At 38.9% G+C, this 13,723-nt stretch overlaps 1 protein-coding gene across 4 annotated transcripts in view; it reads right to left on the bottom strand.

Moving 5' to 3' along the window:
- Positions 1-13,723, bottom strand: part of TATDN3 (TatD DNase domain containing 3) — a 599,941-nt gene that overhangs the window by 523,618 nt on the left and 62,600 nt on the right. For 3 of the 4 annotated variants that reach the window (XM_044055457.1, XM_044055462.1, XM_044055474.1), the window contains exon 2: positions 13,250-13,282. The exons of the other annotated variant lie outside the window; for it this stretch is intronic. In XM_044055457.1, coding sequence (XP_043911392.1) covers positions 13,250-13,282 — 33 coding nt within the window. The remainder of the gene's footprint in view (positions 1-13,249; positions 13,283-13,723) is intronic. 4 annotated transcript variants of the gene reach the window in all.

The following is a 13,723-nucleotide window of genomic DNA, read 5'->3' as shown; positions in this document are numbered from 1 at the left end:
CACTGAATCTATTTGCAAACTGAGACTTTATGCAAGCCACTTAAAAAAGACAGCACTACTAGAGCTAGCTGATTTACCCTAATAGTAAACAGATAGAATACACACACACACACACACACACACACACACACACACACACACGCTTGTTTCCTTACCTAATGAACAAATTCCTGCTGTTGCCTAATTCCCAAACGAAAATGAGCGTTAGTGTATCCGTTTACTCGCGATGCAGCTGCTGAACGAAAACGAGCATTAGTGTAATCCATTTACTCGCAATGCTGCTGTTGCCTGCCATTCCCGCAATTAATGCTGCTGTTGCCTGTATCTTGCCGTTTATGCATTTCCGCTCACAGCCAGAGCCGGAAATCATGATGTGAGCTCCTTCAGCTCAATTCCGACTGGCTGGTAGCCCTGTTGTGCTGACGTCATCACGTGCGTGATGACGTCAGCTACGACAGCGCAATAATTAAAAAAAAATAAATAAAAAAAGGCAAAAAAATCGGAAATGAAGGGGTGCCACTCGGGAATCGTGGCACCCCTTCATTTGGATCCCAAAACTCAGTAAAAACCGAATAATTTGGTATGGTTGGGAGGTATGGTTATAACCTAAATGGAGAAGAAATAGAAAAAGTAGTTAGACAAATTGTAGGGCCAGATTGGTACATGATTAGTGAGAATTGGAATCCCCGTGACACTGCACAAAGATCCCTCCCACATAGCAGCGCAGAATTAGACACCAGAGTAAAAGGTCTTACAGACCGCATCTCTGAAAAATGGAAACCTAGGGCAGACTGGATTTGCATTAACCAATGCATCCAACAAGAAGGTGAAACAATTGATCGGTATTATGCCAGATTGTTAGAATGTTTTAATAACCATTGTGGAATGCAGGTTCCTGAAGATCGAACACAAGATTCCCCATATGAACAGCAGTTAAAGAATGCATTTTTAAAAGGCAGTAGCACGCCTATAAGCAGTTTTATTACACAACACATGGTAGACCACCATACAAGCAGGTTACAATCATTACTTGAATATGTTAGGCATGCCGAAAGGCATTTTAATAGCAAAAAGAAAAAGAAAGCTCAATTATTTTCTGTCGAAGATGGAGCAGAAGTTTATGTAGTACAGTCTGGGAAAAAGGGCAAGAAAAACATGCAGGGGAAACGAACAATCTGATCAGCGATCAGAGGACATTGAAGGGGGTGAAAAAAGGGGAGAATGTTTTAAATGTGGTAAAAAGGGACATTTGGCAAGGGATTGCAAGAAAAACAAGAAGGCAACAACGGAAGACAAGGAGGGTGAGGACTGTCTATATGGTAGTCAAGAATCACTAGAAGGGGCTAGCAAAGAAAGGACAAATGAGAATGTGATAGAGGGAGTAGAGGAAGTGCAGGAAGTTAGTGACAATGAAGAAAATGAAATATTAGACCTAGCTTTATTGAGCTTGGAGCTCTATTTAGCAGACACGAAACCAGAAGTTACACTCTTGGTAGACGGGAGGGAGGTCAAGTTTTTGTGTGACTCAGGGGCATCACGAACCCTGATACACCCCTCCAAACTGCCAGAAAACACAGAGTCACCTGATTACATACTGGTCAAAGCAGCTAATGGACAGCTGTATCGGGAGCCTCTCTCCCGTAACATTGCAATAAATGATCCAGTTTCAGGATTGACACAAAGAAGCAAAATTGTAGTTTCTGAAAAATGCCCAGTAAACCTCTTGGGCAGAGATCTCATGCAGCTATTTGGTAAAGCAGTAGTCCCAACCATGCAGGGTATGGAAGCACAGTGACAAATTAACACCTTTGTAATGCAATCGGAGGGTGAAATGTTTTATTGGTACAGCCAGGACTTGGTTATGACTGGTCCAGGGACTGTGACCAAAGAGTTAATGAACCTAGCCATCAGCAAGTTCCCCTCCCTTGACACTGATAAGCAACACCTGTTGCACTGTACCCTGTATTACTGCAACATACCAGGACCTGATAAAGAATATGAGCAAGAGTTATTTAATTATCATGCGAACAGATTGAGATTGCGTAACCTGTACTGGGACACAGAAGGGAACAGTGTAGCCAGCTGTTCATTGCCCCAGGAGTTCTTTGCACTTTATAAATCTAATTGATTACCACATGTTAGCTTAACCAAAAACAGAAATATAGAATGAGCAGACCTAGGAGAAAAAATCACGAGATGGGAGAAACAGACAGAACTAGAACTGTCAGAACAAGGAATACAAGTACAAAAGTTGAACTGGATAACTCAGACCAACCCAGCTGTGCACTTGCAGTCTAGCGAGGACAGCTGATTGACACTCCTAATAAAGGAGGAAGAGAATGCCCTATGAGACATACCAGAGACTCTCTGGTCAACAGGGAAATCAGATGTAGGACTCATTCGTACAGCGGGACCAGTTACTATCACGCCAAAGTCAGCATTCAGAGCACAAAAAAGACAGTATCCCTTAAGAAAAGATGCAGAGGCAGGGATAAAGCCTATTACAGCAGCCTTACTTAAAGGAGGGATACTAGTAGAATCTCCCGAACACACCCTTATTTCCAGTTAAAAAGGCCAATGGAGAATGGTGTATGGTCCAGGATTTACAAGCCATAAATGATGCAGTAATACCAAGAGCACCCATGGTGCCAGACCCACACACCCTGTTGAATGATTTGAAACCTCAGCAAAAATATTTTTCTGTGGTAGACATCAGCAACGTGTTCTTTTCGATACAGATACACCCTGACAGCCAGTATTGGTTTGCATTTACATTTCAGGGGAAAAGGTATACATATACGCGACTACCACAGGGATATTGTGAAAATCCAATGATATTCTCACAAGAAATGGCAAGCAACTTGGCGGGATTCACCCCACCAAGAGGCAGTCAGATTTTACTTTATGTTGATGACATCTTGCTGGCAGCCCCCACCCAGCAGGATTGTAGAGAAGGTACCATAGCACTTCTACGATTTTTAGCCGCTGAAGGACATGAGGTAAATAAAAATAAACTGCAGCTTTGGAAAAAACAGGTCAAATACCTAGGATATGTAATATCCAAGGAAGGTAGAACGTTAGATGAGGACAGAAAAATAGCAATTTTGCAAGCACCAAAACCCACTACCAAGAAGGAAATGATGTCCTTCCTGGGTACAACTAATTTTTGCCGGAGCTGGATTCCAAACTATGCCTTGGAATCTGCACCTCTGACTGACCTTATATATAAGAAGCCTATGGCAGCACAGGATTTGTTACAATGGACAGCAGAGGCAGAATCTGCCTTCTGTAAACTAAAGCAGTTAATAGCGTCCTCATTAGTTCTGAGATTGCCAAACTATCATAAACATTTTTTCCAAACTGTAGATTGTAAGCAGGGTTACATGACATCAGTGTTAACACAACAGCATGGGGATAAGCAACGCCCCATTGCTTACTACTCAACACAACTAGACCCAGTGGCATGGTCCTTACCCCACTGTGTACAAGCATTAGTTGCAGCTGCAATGGCAGTACAGGCTTCAGCCTCATTAGTCTTGTTCCACCCTCTCACTTTGAGAGTACCTCATGCAGTCGCAATTATTTTACTACAAGAAAAGCTGGCATATCTTTCCCCTGCTAGGCATCTTTCCTGTATGACTATATTATTGCGCCAACCTCATATGACGATTGAACGATGCACGACTTTAAACCCTTCTACTCTGCTCCCAACCCCTGCAGATGGCACACCGCACTGCTGCCTGCAGGTAATTGAGCAAAAGACACTACCTAGAAAAGATCTCACGGATGTCCCCTTGGATGATGCCGAGGTGACATATTACGTGGATGGCTCATGCAAAAGGGGTCCTGCTTGACAGAACCTAGTAGGATATGCAGTAGTCTCTGATACTGGGATTATAGAAGCAAAACCTTTACCACACAACTTATCTGCACAGGCAGCAGAATTGATTGCCCTGACATGGGCATGTACCTCAGAAAAGGGTAAATGTGTAAACATTTTTACTGATAGCCAGTACGCTTTTTCTACTGGACATGTTTTTGCGCAACAGTGGAAAAAACGGGAAATGATAACATCTACTGGCAAACCTATAAATCATGCGCAGTTTATTTTAGATCTTTTAGAATCTATTCAGTTACCTCAAAAAGTAGCCATTTGTAAATGCACAGCTCACACCAAGTAACAAGATAGGATTTCAAAAGGTAATGCAAGAGCTGATACAGCTGCAAAACAAGCAGCCACAGAAGTATTTCTTTTAAATGAGGAATTACAACCCTCTGAAACTTTAGATCTAGATATGTTAAAAACAATGCAGACACTCACTACGCAAGCTGAAAAACAGCTATGGATAAAACGAGCAGCAATCCTCGAAAAGGGGCTGTACATCTCTAGAGAGGGAAAACCAACACTACCCTCTAATTTGTTTCGCTATGCAGCATTGTTGAGCCATGGGCAGTGCCATGTCTCAACAGGGGGGATGGTACAGCTAGTGAACCAGGTGTTCACAACATACGGATTTACAAACTACTCTAAAAAATTTTGTTTGATGTGTCAGATTTGTAACAAACATCATGCACAGGGGGCGATAAAGCCCAAACAAGGGAGTTTCACCACACCACCATATCCATTTCACACTATTTGTATGGATTTCATAGAATTGAACAAATGTGAAAATAAGAAGTATTGTCTTGTCATTATAGATATGTTTTCCAGATGGATGGAAACCTTTCCAACCAAAAATCCAGATACAGCTACGGTGGCAAAAGTACTTGTCAAGGAAATCATTCCTAGGTTTGGTATTCCGGAAAGAATCTACAGTGACAATGGTACACACTTTGTAAACCTCGACACGGCTATTAATAGGACGTGCTGGAGGGATAGATTCATCACCCAAAGACTCCCTATGCTGTGGAATAAAATCCCGGTATATGTGAGGCAGAGCACCTCGCTGGCCTTGTTCAAGAGAAATCTTGACCAATGGATGGGAGATCGCAGATATACCCCAGGGATTACCTCAGTGTCACTGCTCAACAGAGGCACAGCAAAATAATGGGTATAGTTCCCCATACTAAAGGGGTGGCGTAAGCCACAAAACTATGGGCTAGGCTTGTAAATGCCCTCGGGCAGATAGCCTAGTATGAACCTATGAACCTATGAACCTAAACCATACAGCAGTTGAGTAAGCTTTTTGGTATTTCTTTAAAAAATCATTGTGCATACCATCCGCAATCTGCAGGGCTAGTTGAAAGGCATAATGGTATACTAAAAAACAAATTGAGAAAATTAATAGCTGAGACAGGAAAAACTTGGTTGTACTGTTTACCCCTGGCACTGTTGAGCATGAGAACTGTCCCTACAGCAAAAGGATTGACTCCTTTTGAAAAACTATTTGGAAGGACTTATTATACACCCCAGTGGAAACTTCTTATGTCATCAGACCAGGAAGCTGACTTTACACTAGCTGAATATATGAAAAAGTTGTTGAGTTCTAAACATCTGTTGCAGTCAAATTCTGTTTCAGATAAAAAACAAACCGAAACATCAGAAGTGGCAGTGACGCCAGGAGACTGGGTGTGGATCAAAATTATCAAGTGAAAAAACTGGGCATCACCAAGGTGGGAAGGTCCCTACCAGGTGCTTCTTTCGACACCCACTGCAATCAAGATAGCAGAACGAGCTTCGTGGATACACCTGATGCACTGTAAGCTGGTTAAGAACTTTGAGTTGGACAAAAATCTTACCTCTCCATTGGGGCCCTCAGCACAAAGTCTGGCTACAAAGGGGGGTCAGATCAATAGAACTGATCTGTCCCAACCCCAGTGTAGAAACCATCGGTGATGAAGGTCCTATTAGGGCAGAGAGTAAGAGCACGTGTCCAAAGTAAAAATGACGGAATCCAGTAAAATCCAAATACACCTACTTGGAAGAGCCGGAGAAAACAGAAATGCAGAACAACCATTTCCACAAAAATATTGCATAACCATCCTGTTGACTGTACTAGTGACAATAATCTTTTTGTTGTGGCCATTCCTTTTCTCAGCCACACAAATTGAACTGAACAAGCGTGCAGAGTGGCACCCAAACTTTAACATTTACCAGGCAATCAAATATGTGTATGCTGAAACCTTCAATGTTTCAAATTGCTGGATTTGCATAGCTTTACCAACAGCATATGGGGGGTTACTGTTAACTTCAGTTCCCCTAGGAGCCAACAAGACCTGGGAAAACCTAATTCATGACACATCAGATGTCACGTCACAAGATAAAGTAGCATTGCACTTGTCTGTTCGACAGAAGGGAACTGTGTGTTTTTATAAGAATGATACAGTCAAGGTGGGTTGGAGCAATTGCAATGTGACTGTTCCCTATAGCTGCTACACTAAACCTGATAACATCGGATCCTATTGCAACACGACCTATGATTCATTTGTTGAACTAATGCATAGGACAATTGATGAAGTAAAATATAATGCTGACCACTATAAGCAACTGTCCATAATCGACAAAAAAATGTTTCATGCAGAGTTAGGGTATAGTAAAGTTACTACTAAAGCAGAAGATTGTTACTTTATATGCGGTAGAAAAGCATATAAATGGCTACCTGAGAATTGGTCTGGCAGTTGTTTTTTGGGGTACCTTGTTCCGGCCATATGACACACAGCAATTTTACCTCAAGGGAAAATTCGGAATGTTCGAGAAATCAAGAAGCCTGTCAATCCAGTGGGGAAAATCAATGTGCACTGGAAAAACCATCATGCTGTGGGCTTGGGGAACAATGAACTGTCACACATGGACTTGAGTGATACTGTTATATCGTGGGCAGGTGTACTGCCAGCATATGGAGCAACTAAATCAATCTGGGAACTGAGAAAATTGTCTAAGCTTCTCAAAATAATGAGCAATGCAACCTTTTCTACCCTAGAATTGGTGACTGATGAACTGACTGCCATGAGAACAGTGGTGCTTCAAAATCGCATGGCTCTTGACTTCACCCTAGTGGCGAGAGTAGGTACATGTGCTTTAATCCAGGAGGAGTGCTGATCATATATTCCTGATCACAAACACGAGATAGACAACCATCTTGAGGTGATTCAGCAGGTGTCAGCCATGACCAAACCAGGACCAAATCCACCGACGGACTTTTTCCAGAAATTGTTTGGGGGTTGGGGCAGCATCCTGATGAACATTCTGATTGCCATCTGTGTAGGAATAATCCTACTGGTGGTATGTGTGTGCTGCTGCATTCTCTGCATAAAAAGGCTGATTAAAAATTTTGTAGACATTTCAGTTTCAGAAACCTTATACCAAGATGCTGAACTTGAAGAATTGCTAAAAAACTGAAAATGCTTTCATGAGCTTAAACTGAATGACTCTCTTAACTGCAAATCCTGAGCAGGAAGAGGTTAGGGGAAGAAAAAAACTGTTTATGCTTATCTTGGAAGTAGAATAAAAGTATTAAAAGGGGGGAAATGTTAGAAAAATATATAATAGTAATATGCATGCTTAATGCACTCGAGGTTTAAAAGGGTTAATACATTTATTCTGTTCACACTGCATGAATCTGCACAGCTATTAGAAACTTAACAAGAGACATTTCATTTCTGCTAATGTCATGAAACTTAACAAAGAGATATTTCATTTCTACTTATGCCATGAGAAAATATGCAGCCGCTAGAAGCTTTGATAAAGAAAACAATAGACGCTTGAAAGTATAAACCATAGTTAGCATTACTTGTACCAAAGCTAGAAATGTACCTTGAATCTAGACAAAATGTAACACATGTATTAGAACTATACAATTGAAGAATTGAAAAGTTAAGGTGGGCTAAAATAAGCCCAAGGCCAGGTTGTTTTCCTCAAAATGTTTTTGCAAGACAGCAAATAATCCGACCAAGTCAGCAATAAGTCTGGTAACATTTTCTGTGAAACATACAGAAAGCTGTGTCCAACTACGTCAGCAATAGAATAGTAACATTTTCTGTGTGACATGAAGAGAACTGTATAAGAATAACATACTGATCATCAAAGAGCCAGACAAATCCTGTACCTACATGCTTCGTCTCCTTGCTGCAAGTAATAAAGGGTGCCTTGCTTGAACCTAACATGCATTGGTCTTTGAAGTTTTTCCTTTTACAACTACCATACCAATTATATCCTTGAATTTCTGAGTCCCTTATTTTCTTTGTCATTGGTTCTAAATATAATGCAAATAATAATGGGGAAAGAGGACATCTCTGCCTGGTTCCTCTGTTCAAGCAGAAATTATCAGTGAGGAACCCACCCACTTTAATTTCCACTTCCAATCCTTTATATATCCTCTAATTAACATCAGGGAATGCAATTGCTTTCACTGCCCTGCTCATAAGTCCCAGCTTACACTGTCAAATGCTTTCTCTCCATTGAGACCCACCAACAACAGTTTTGTCTTGCATTTTGCTTCCCTCTGGATCATCAATGGTCTGTTAATGTTGAATGTTTGCCTTCCCTCCACAAAACCACAATAATCCACATTTAATAATTTTGGCAACACGTTTGTCATTCTTTTAGCTATTATAGACATAAATGCTTTATAATCATGGTTTAGTATTGAAATGGGCTTGTATGAAGTTGGATCTGATGGAGCATTACTCTCTTTAGGCATTACAGAGGCATTACAGCTACCACTGCTTTCTTCTATGATGTTGGTACTTAACCTACTCTTAAAATACTGTTAAACAAAACCTTCTAGATCTTTTTCAGTTTTTTTCCCTCCTAGCTTCCTTCTGCAGGAATACCATCTATTCCTGGAGACTTTTCTGTAGATTGGTTATACATCACCATTTTTATCTCATCTCCTCCTATTCTAATTGATAGTAATTGAGCCTCATCTACCTCTAACCCTGACATATTTAATTATTCTATAAACATTTCCATTTGTACTTTTTTATCGTTTCTACATTTTTCTGCTTTATACCGATTTTTATAAAGTTTCCGAAATATTTCTAATACTTCTACAGGATCTCGTTACCTTCCTTGTTACAGGCTCCATAAGCTTGGCAACAGCCCTTTTTACTTTCTGTTGCCAGAGTCATTGTGCTAAAAGTTTTTGTGCTGTACAGTTATTATCAAAAAACAGCTGCCTAACAGCAATCTTTTTAAACTCATGCATATTATTGAGGTAATCCCTTATTTTCTGCTTAGTATTCTGCAGTTGCTCCTCTTATTGTTCTGTGAAATTCCCCGTTTTGCAATACTTTAACATTTGTCAGTCCCTCTAAATAATTCTTGTTGGCAAATCTCCCTTTCTTTTATTTTCACCAAATTTTTAAACTCAACAATCCAAAAAACCTGTTAGCAGCTGAAGGTGTTCTATGAAAAAAAGGCAATGCAGTGAATGGGTCACAAACGAATCACTGTGGACATCCAAAAAAAAATCTCAAAATCCTTTATTAAAATAAACCCACGATAAAAGGGAAATGTTTGTAGCAAAATCCTTGTGGAAAAATTCATAAAGACACAAAAAAGTGCACCATTCATCCAATTTATTAGATTGCCTCCTGGAGACATGAGGTCCAGACACATAAACGTTATTAAGCATACATTTATTTGCTCAAAAAAGGCCTTATAATATACAATATTATTTTTCTTTTTCATTTACTTGCTTTCTCTTAAAGCATGTTAATAGATCAAGCTGAAGGCCTTAATCCAGTCATTCTCCTATGCAACAATGAGAATAAGCACACTAATTTCTCTTTTGTCATGTTCTTTTAATCAGATGTTTGTTTTCTCTCTCTCTCTGTTTTTTTTTTATTATTTTTTTACACTGCAGTGCCTATATTTCTTAAAATGGAATAAGGAGAAATATAGAAGAAGGAAGAAAGAAAAAAAAAACAGGCACACCTGTTTACTTTAGTATCACCGTTACACTTAAAGGTAGCTGAGAAAGCTTTACTTTATACCATGGAAAGAAAATCACACACTATAAAAATATAGTAGTAGTTTGTTTTACTTACAGTTTACCCTCTCCCTCCTCTTCCCGTTTCCTAAGCATTTTTCCAAACATTAATGATACGAAGTAGGGCATATGCTTTAAAGTCCCCTACAAGTTTAACAAAGTCCAAAAGAGTCTAATATTTCCAGATTTTCTTGTCCTGTCATGTTTTCACAAATATAATTATTGCTTTGCAATCCCACATTTGTCAATTCCCAAGTTACTGGTTTAATGCTGTTCATCTCCATCTCCCAAATCCCATCTCTGTTTTATTTCCAATCTACATTTGATTCTTCTAGTCAACTGTCATATTTTTTTTCTTCTCTGAAGATTTTCCATTGAAACATTGGAAAAGGTTTCACTGGCACAGTCTCTCAGTGGTCTTTATTACCAGAAGAACAAGAAGCAAAATCTCCTCCTGTTTCACAGCTCGCTTTTTGTTGGAAAACTTTATTTCCTCCTTAGCATGTACTTCATCAAAAAAAAAATGTTGACCCCCCCAGGGAAGAATATTTTGAAGACAGCTGGGTACAGCAGTTTGAATCTCACATGTGTTTCTCAACACTCCTTGAATAGTTGAATAAATTTACTCCTCTTTTGCCTGGTGTACAATGAGTAATCATTTTTCACATACACTTTGATGTCTCCCACTTTTAGTACTTTGCCTTTCTGCCACAGTTTTGCCAGAATCAACTCCTTCTGCTGGAAGGATTGCATCTTTTCTATTAAAGGTCTAAGTTGCTTTCTCATAGCCAGGCTTGAAGCATACACACTATGTGCTCTTTCAGTTAACAATTTCTGCTGTGCAATACCAGTCTAGTTGCTTATTTGTGCTTTCATACAATTAATACAGTCTGTTCCCTTCTAGCTTCTATGGTACAACAGAAAATCTCAGATTTTCCCAATGTGCTCTGTCCTCTAATTCTATTATTTTTAAACATCTTTTATTGAATAGTCTCATATGCAGCCAGCCCTTTTTTTCATTCCAGCCCTGGATATTTGCAACTTTATCACCTTATCTGAATATCTTTTTAAAGCTTCTTCCATTTTTCCAGCCTTTTGTTGTTTGAGTTGATATACTCCATCAGTGTTTCATTTATTTTAATCAGGTCTGGGTGCAGTTGTCTTATACTTTCCTCTAGGTTACTAGAAATCATTTCTGGAGCTTGCACTGCCTTTTGCTGAAGAGCTGCAGTACTTTTACTAGTCAGTATTTCTTCCTCACCTTTTGTAGCTGATTTTCTTAGTCCCCTGTATATATATATATTTTGCTGGCATCCAGGCAGTACACTTAGTAGCCAGTTACTGAAACTTTCCCAAAAATATAAATCCACTGGCTTTCTCTGCTAAATTTCTGTTTTCACACTGGAAGAGCTAGAATTAAGCTATTACTCAATGTGCAGCCATCTTGAAAGTTCCTCTTATACACTATCCTTGTACATATATAAACTATACTATTAATTTGTTATGGATTTAAGTTAGTAATAGTATTTTAATGATGAAACTCATCCACCTTCACATTACTGCTACCAAGTTCTATAACATATTTTCTTAATACTGTATGACTGTGTATACTTGCTGGAGGTTTACCCCTGAACCTCCACTGAAAATTGTGCATTCCAATTAAATTTCCAGTTATCAAACTAAATAAGGTGAATAAAAATAAATAAATAGTCCACAGTACATCTGCCATGCTGATCAGCCACTTCAAAGTACCTAAACAACAAATCATACACTTTAGTGAATTTCCATAAAAATATTACTGTGCTGGATAAATATACTGTTCTTGTGCATGTATGCAAGCTAACACAAAAACTCTGAGATATGAAGAAGCATGACCTAATACATTTTAAACATTTACAGATATGTTTAATATATATGCAGCGAAGCCACTTGTATAGTTTACCAGAGTATGTATAATGCAGATTTGCAAATGTTTAGTACATATTTTAAGTTCAAAGTGTTTTGTGAAAACTTGGTTATGGTGATTTTGATATACTTGTAAAATTGTATGACCCTATCAGGAGCTGTTTTTTTTTTTTTTAATTGTGCTGCATTTTTGTTAGCTAGTAAACTTAAGTCCTAGAATACAGTGGCAGGATTTTTCAGACAGGACAGTTATTTAAGCCTTAAGGGGATCCACATATTTCTGCATGGGAAAGTAATGTTCTTGGACAGAAAGGAGACTGTTCAATATATTCACAGCTGTAGTACTGAATCCTCCTGTTGGTAGACTAGACTCCAATGTTAAGTAGCAAGCTCATGCAATACAAGAGAGTCAATGGTCTAAAAAAATCTGAAATTGTCTGCTGAACTGGTATTTTAGGATTATTTCATATAAAGGATGATACCACTGTTAATGGGTCATTTAGAAAAGGTGCCAGTATTATTTTATGAGATCCACTACTTAGCAACTAGTTCAGTAAGGAGTAATTTCCAGCATTAGATGTGGGTTTGATGTATAAAGACCACTAACCCGAGAGTGATTTTTTTTCTGTATGCTTTTTTCCCTTGTATGTCAATCATTGAGCCCCCCTCCAATGGATCTTGAGCTCATTTGTTCTCCATGGTCTTGAGGACCAATCCACAGTGAGTTGGAGCCAACCAGAAGGAGTCTCTCAACAAGACAGTACTGGCGAAGCACCTGCCCCATCTATGCTCAGGATGCATATATTTACTGTTATTGTGAGTACCCCATACAACTACAAAAAGTGCCAAATAGTCTGAATCATCTGCTGCTGGGAGGACACACCATCATCCCAGTGACCTGAGAGTCTGGCTTCAACCCAAAAGACCATGGTCACCTGGGTCTCAGGACAGAATGTAGTTGTCCGCAGACAGGGAAATTACATGGCACTACTACTTCTTAGCAGCTTACCTCAATTAGCGTAAAGGCTATGGCAACATCTTTGTTATGTCCCTAACCACACACCCTGGTGAATGATACGAGTATCTACATGTCCCCAGGAACCTACTGCATCCTCCCTGGACACATGCATGCTTTCATACATACTTCCCTCCCAAGAACAACCATCACCAGCAAAAAGGCCATAGTCTGCTGAACTGGGGCAGTCTGTCAGCAGCAGAAGTAAATAAAGTGAAGCCATCTTACAGAGAGAGTCTGTATGCAATTTATGACACTCAGTTCCATGTTCAGGAGGTGTGCACACTGCTGTTTACATGAAAGTGGAAAAGTTTCATCATAGGACTTTCAGAATAACCCAGCTACTGGCAGCATCTTGTAGTGCTTTATATCAATTCATACATTGAACTTAGATTACCTTTTTCGCTTGGTCTATCACATCATCAATGTCCTAAAAAAAAAAAAGAACATTTTCTTTCATTAGCTCTTTTTTTGCAATTGCAATTAAAAACTAACCTGAAAATGAAAATGATGGTTTATCATTTGACAAATATATCAAGGACATAAATAAAATGTATTTTGTAATGAAATAGCACATATTTTATGTAAAGCATATAAAAGTGGAATATGTTTCCAATCAAGCATTTATGAAAAAGTTATTTACTTACTACAACAACAGATCTTTTATATTAAAAGAAATATCTTTATTAAATTATCATGTATGACACACACAATCATACATTTATATAAATGAAAACAAGCCATAGTGACATAATTTTACTTGCAAACATTATACATCACAAACCATATTGACATAATTTTAGTTGACAACATTATATATCAGTTATAATCTATCCAGTCATTGTAAGTCAAACATCACATAGCTTATTCA

Source organism: Protopterus annectens, chromosome 1.part2 (genome assembly GCF_019279795.1).
Source record: "Protopterus annectens isolate FY-2018-M chromosome 1.part2, PAN1.0, whole genome shotgun sequence".
Lineage (NCBI taxonomy): Eukaryota > Metazoa > Chordata > Ceratodontiformes > Protopteridae > Protopterus > Protopterus annectens.
The sequence above is the reverse complement of the archived record's forward strand: the minus strand, read 5'-3'. Positions and strand labels throughout refer to the sequence as shown.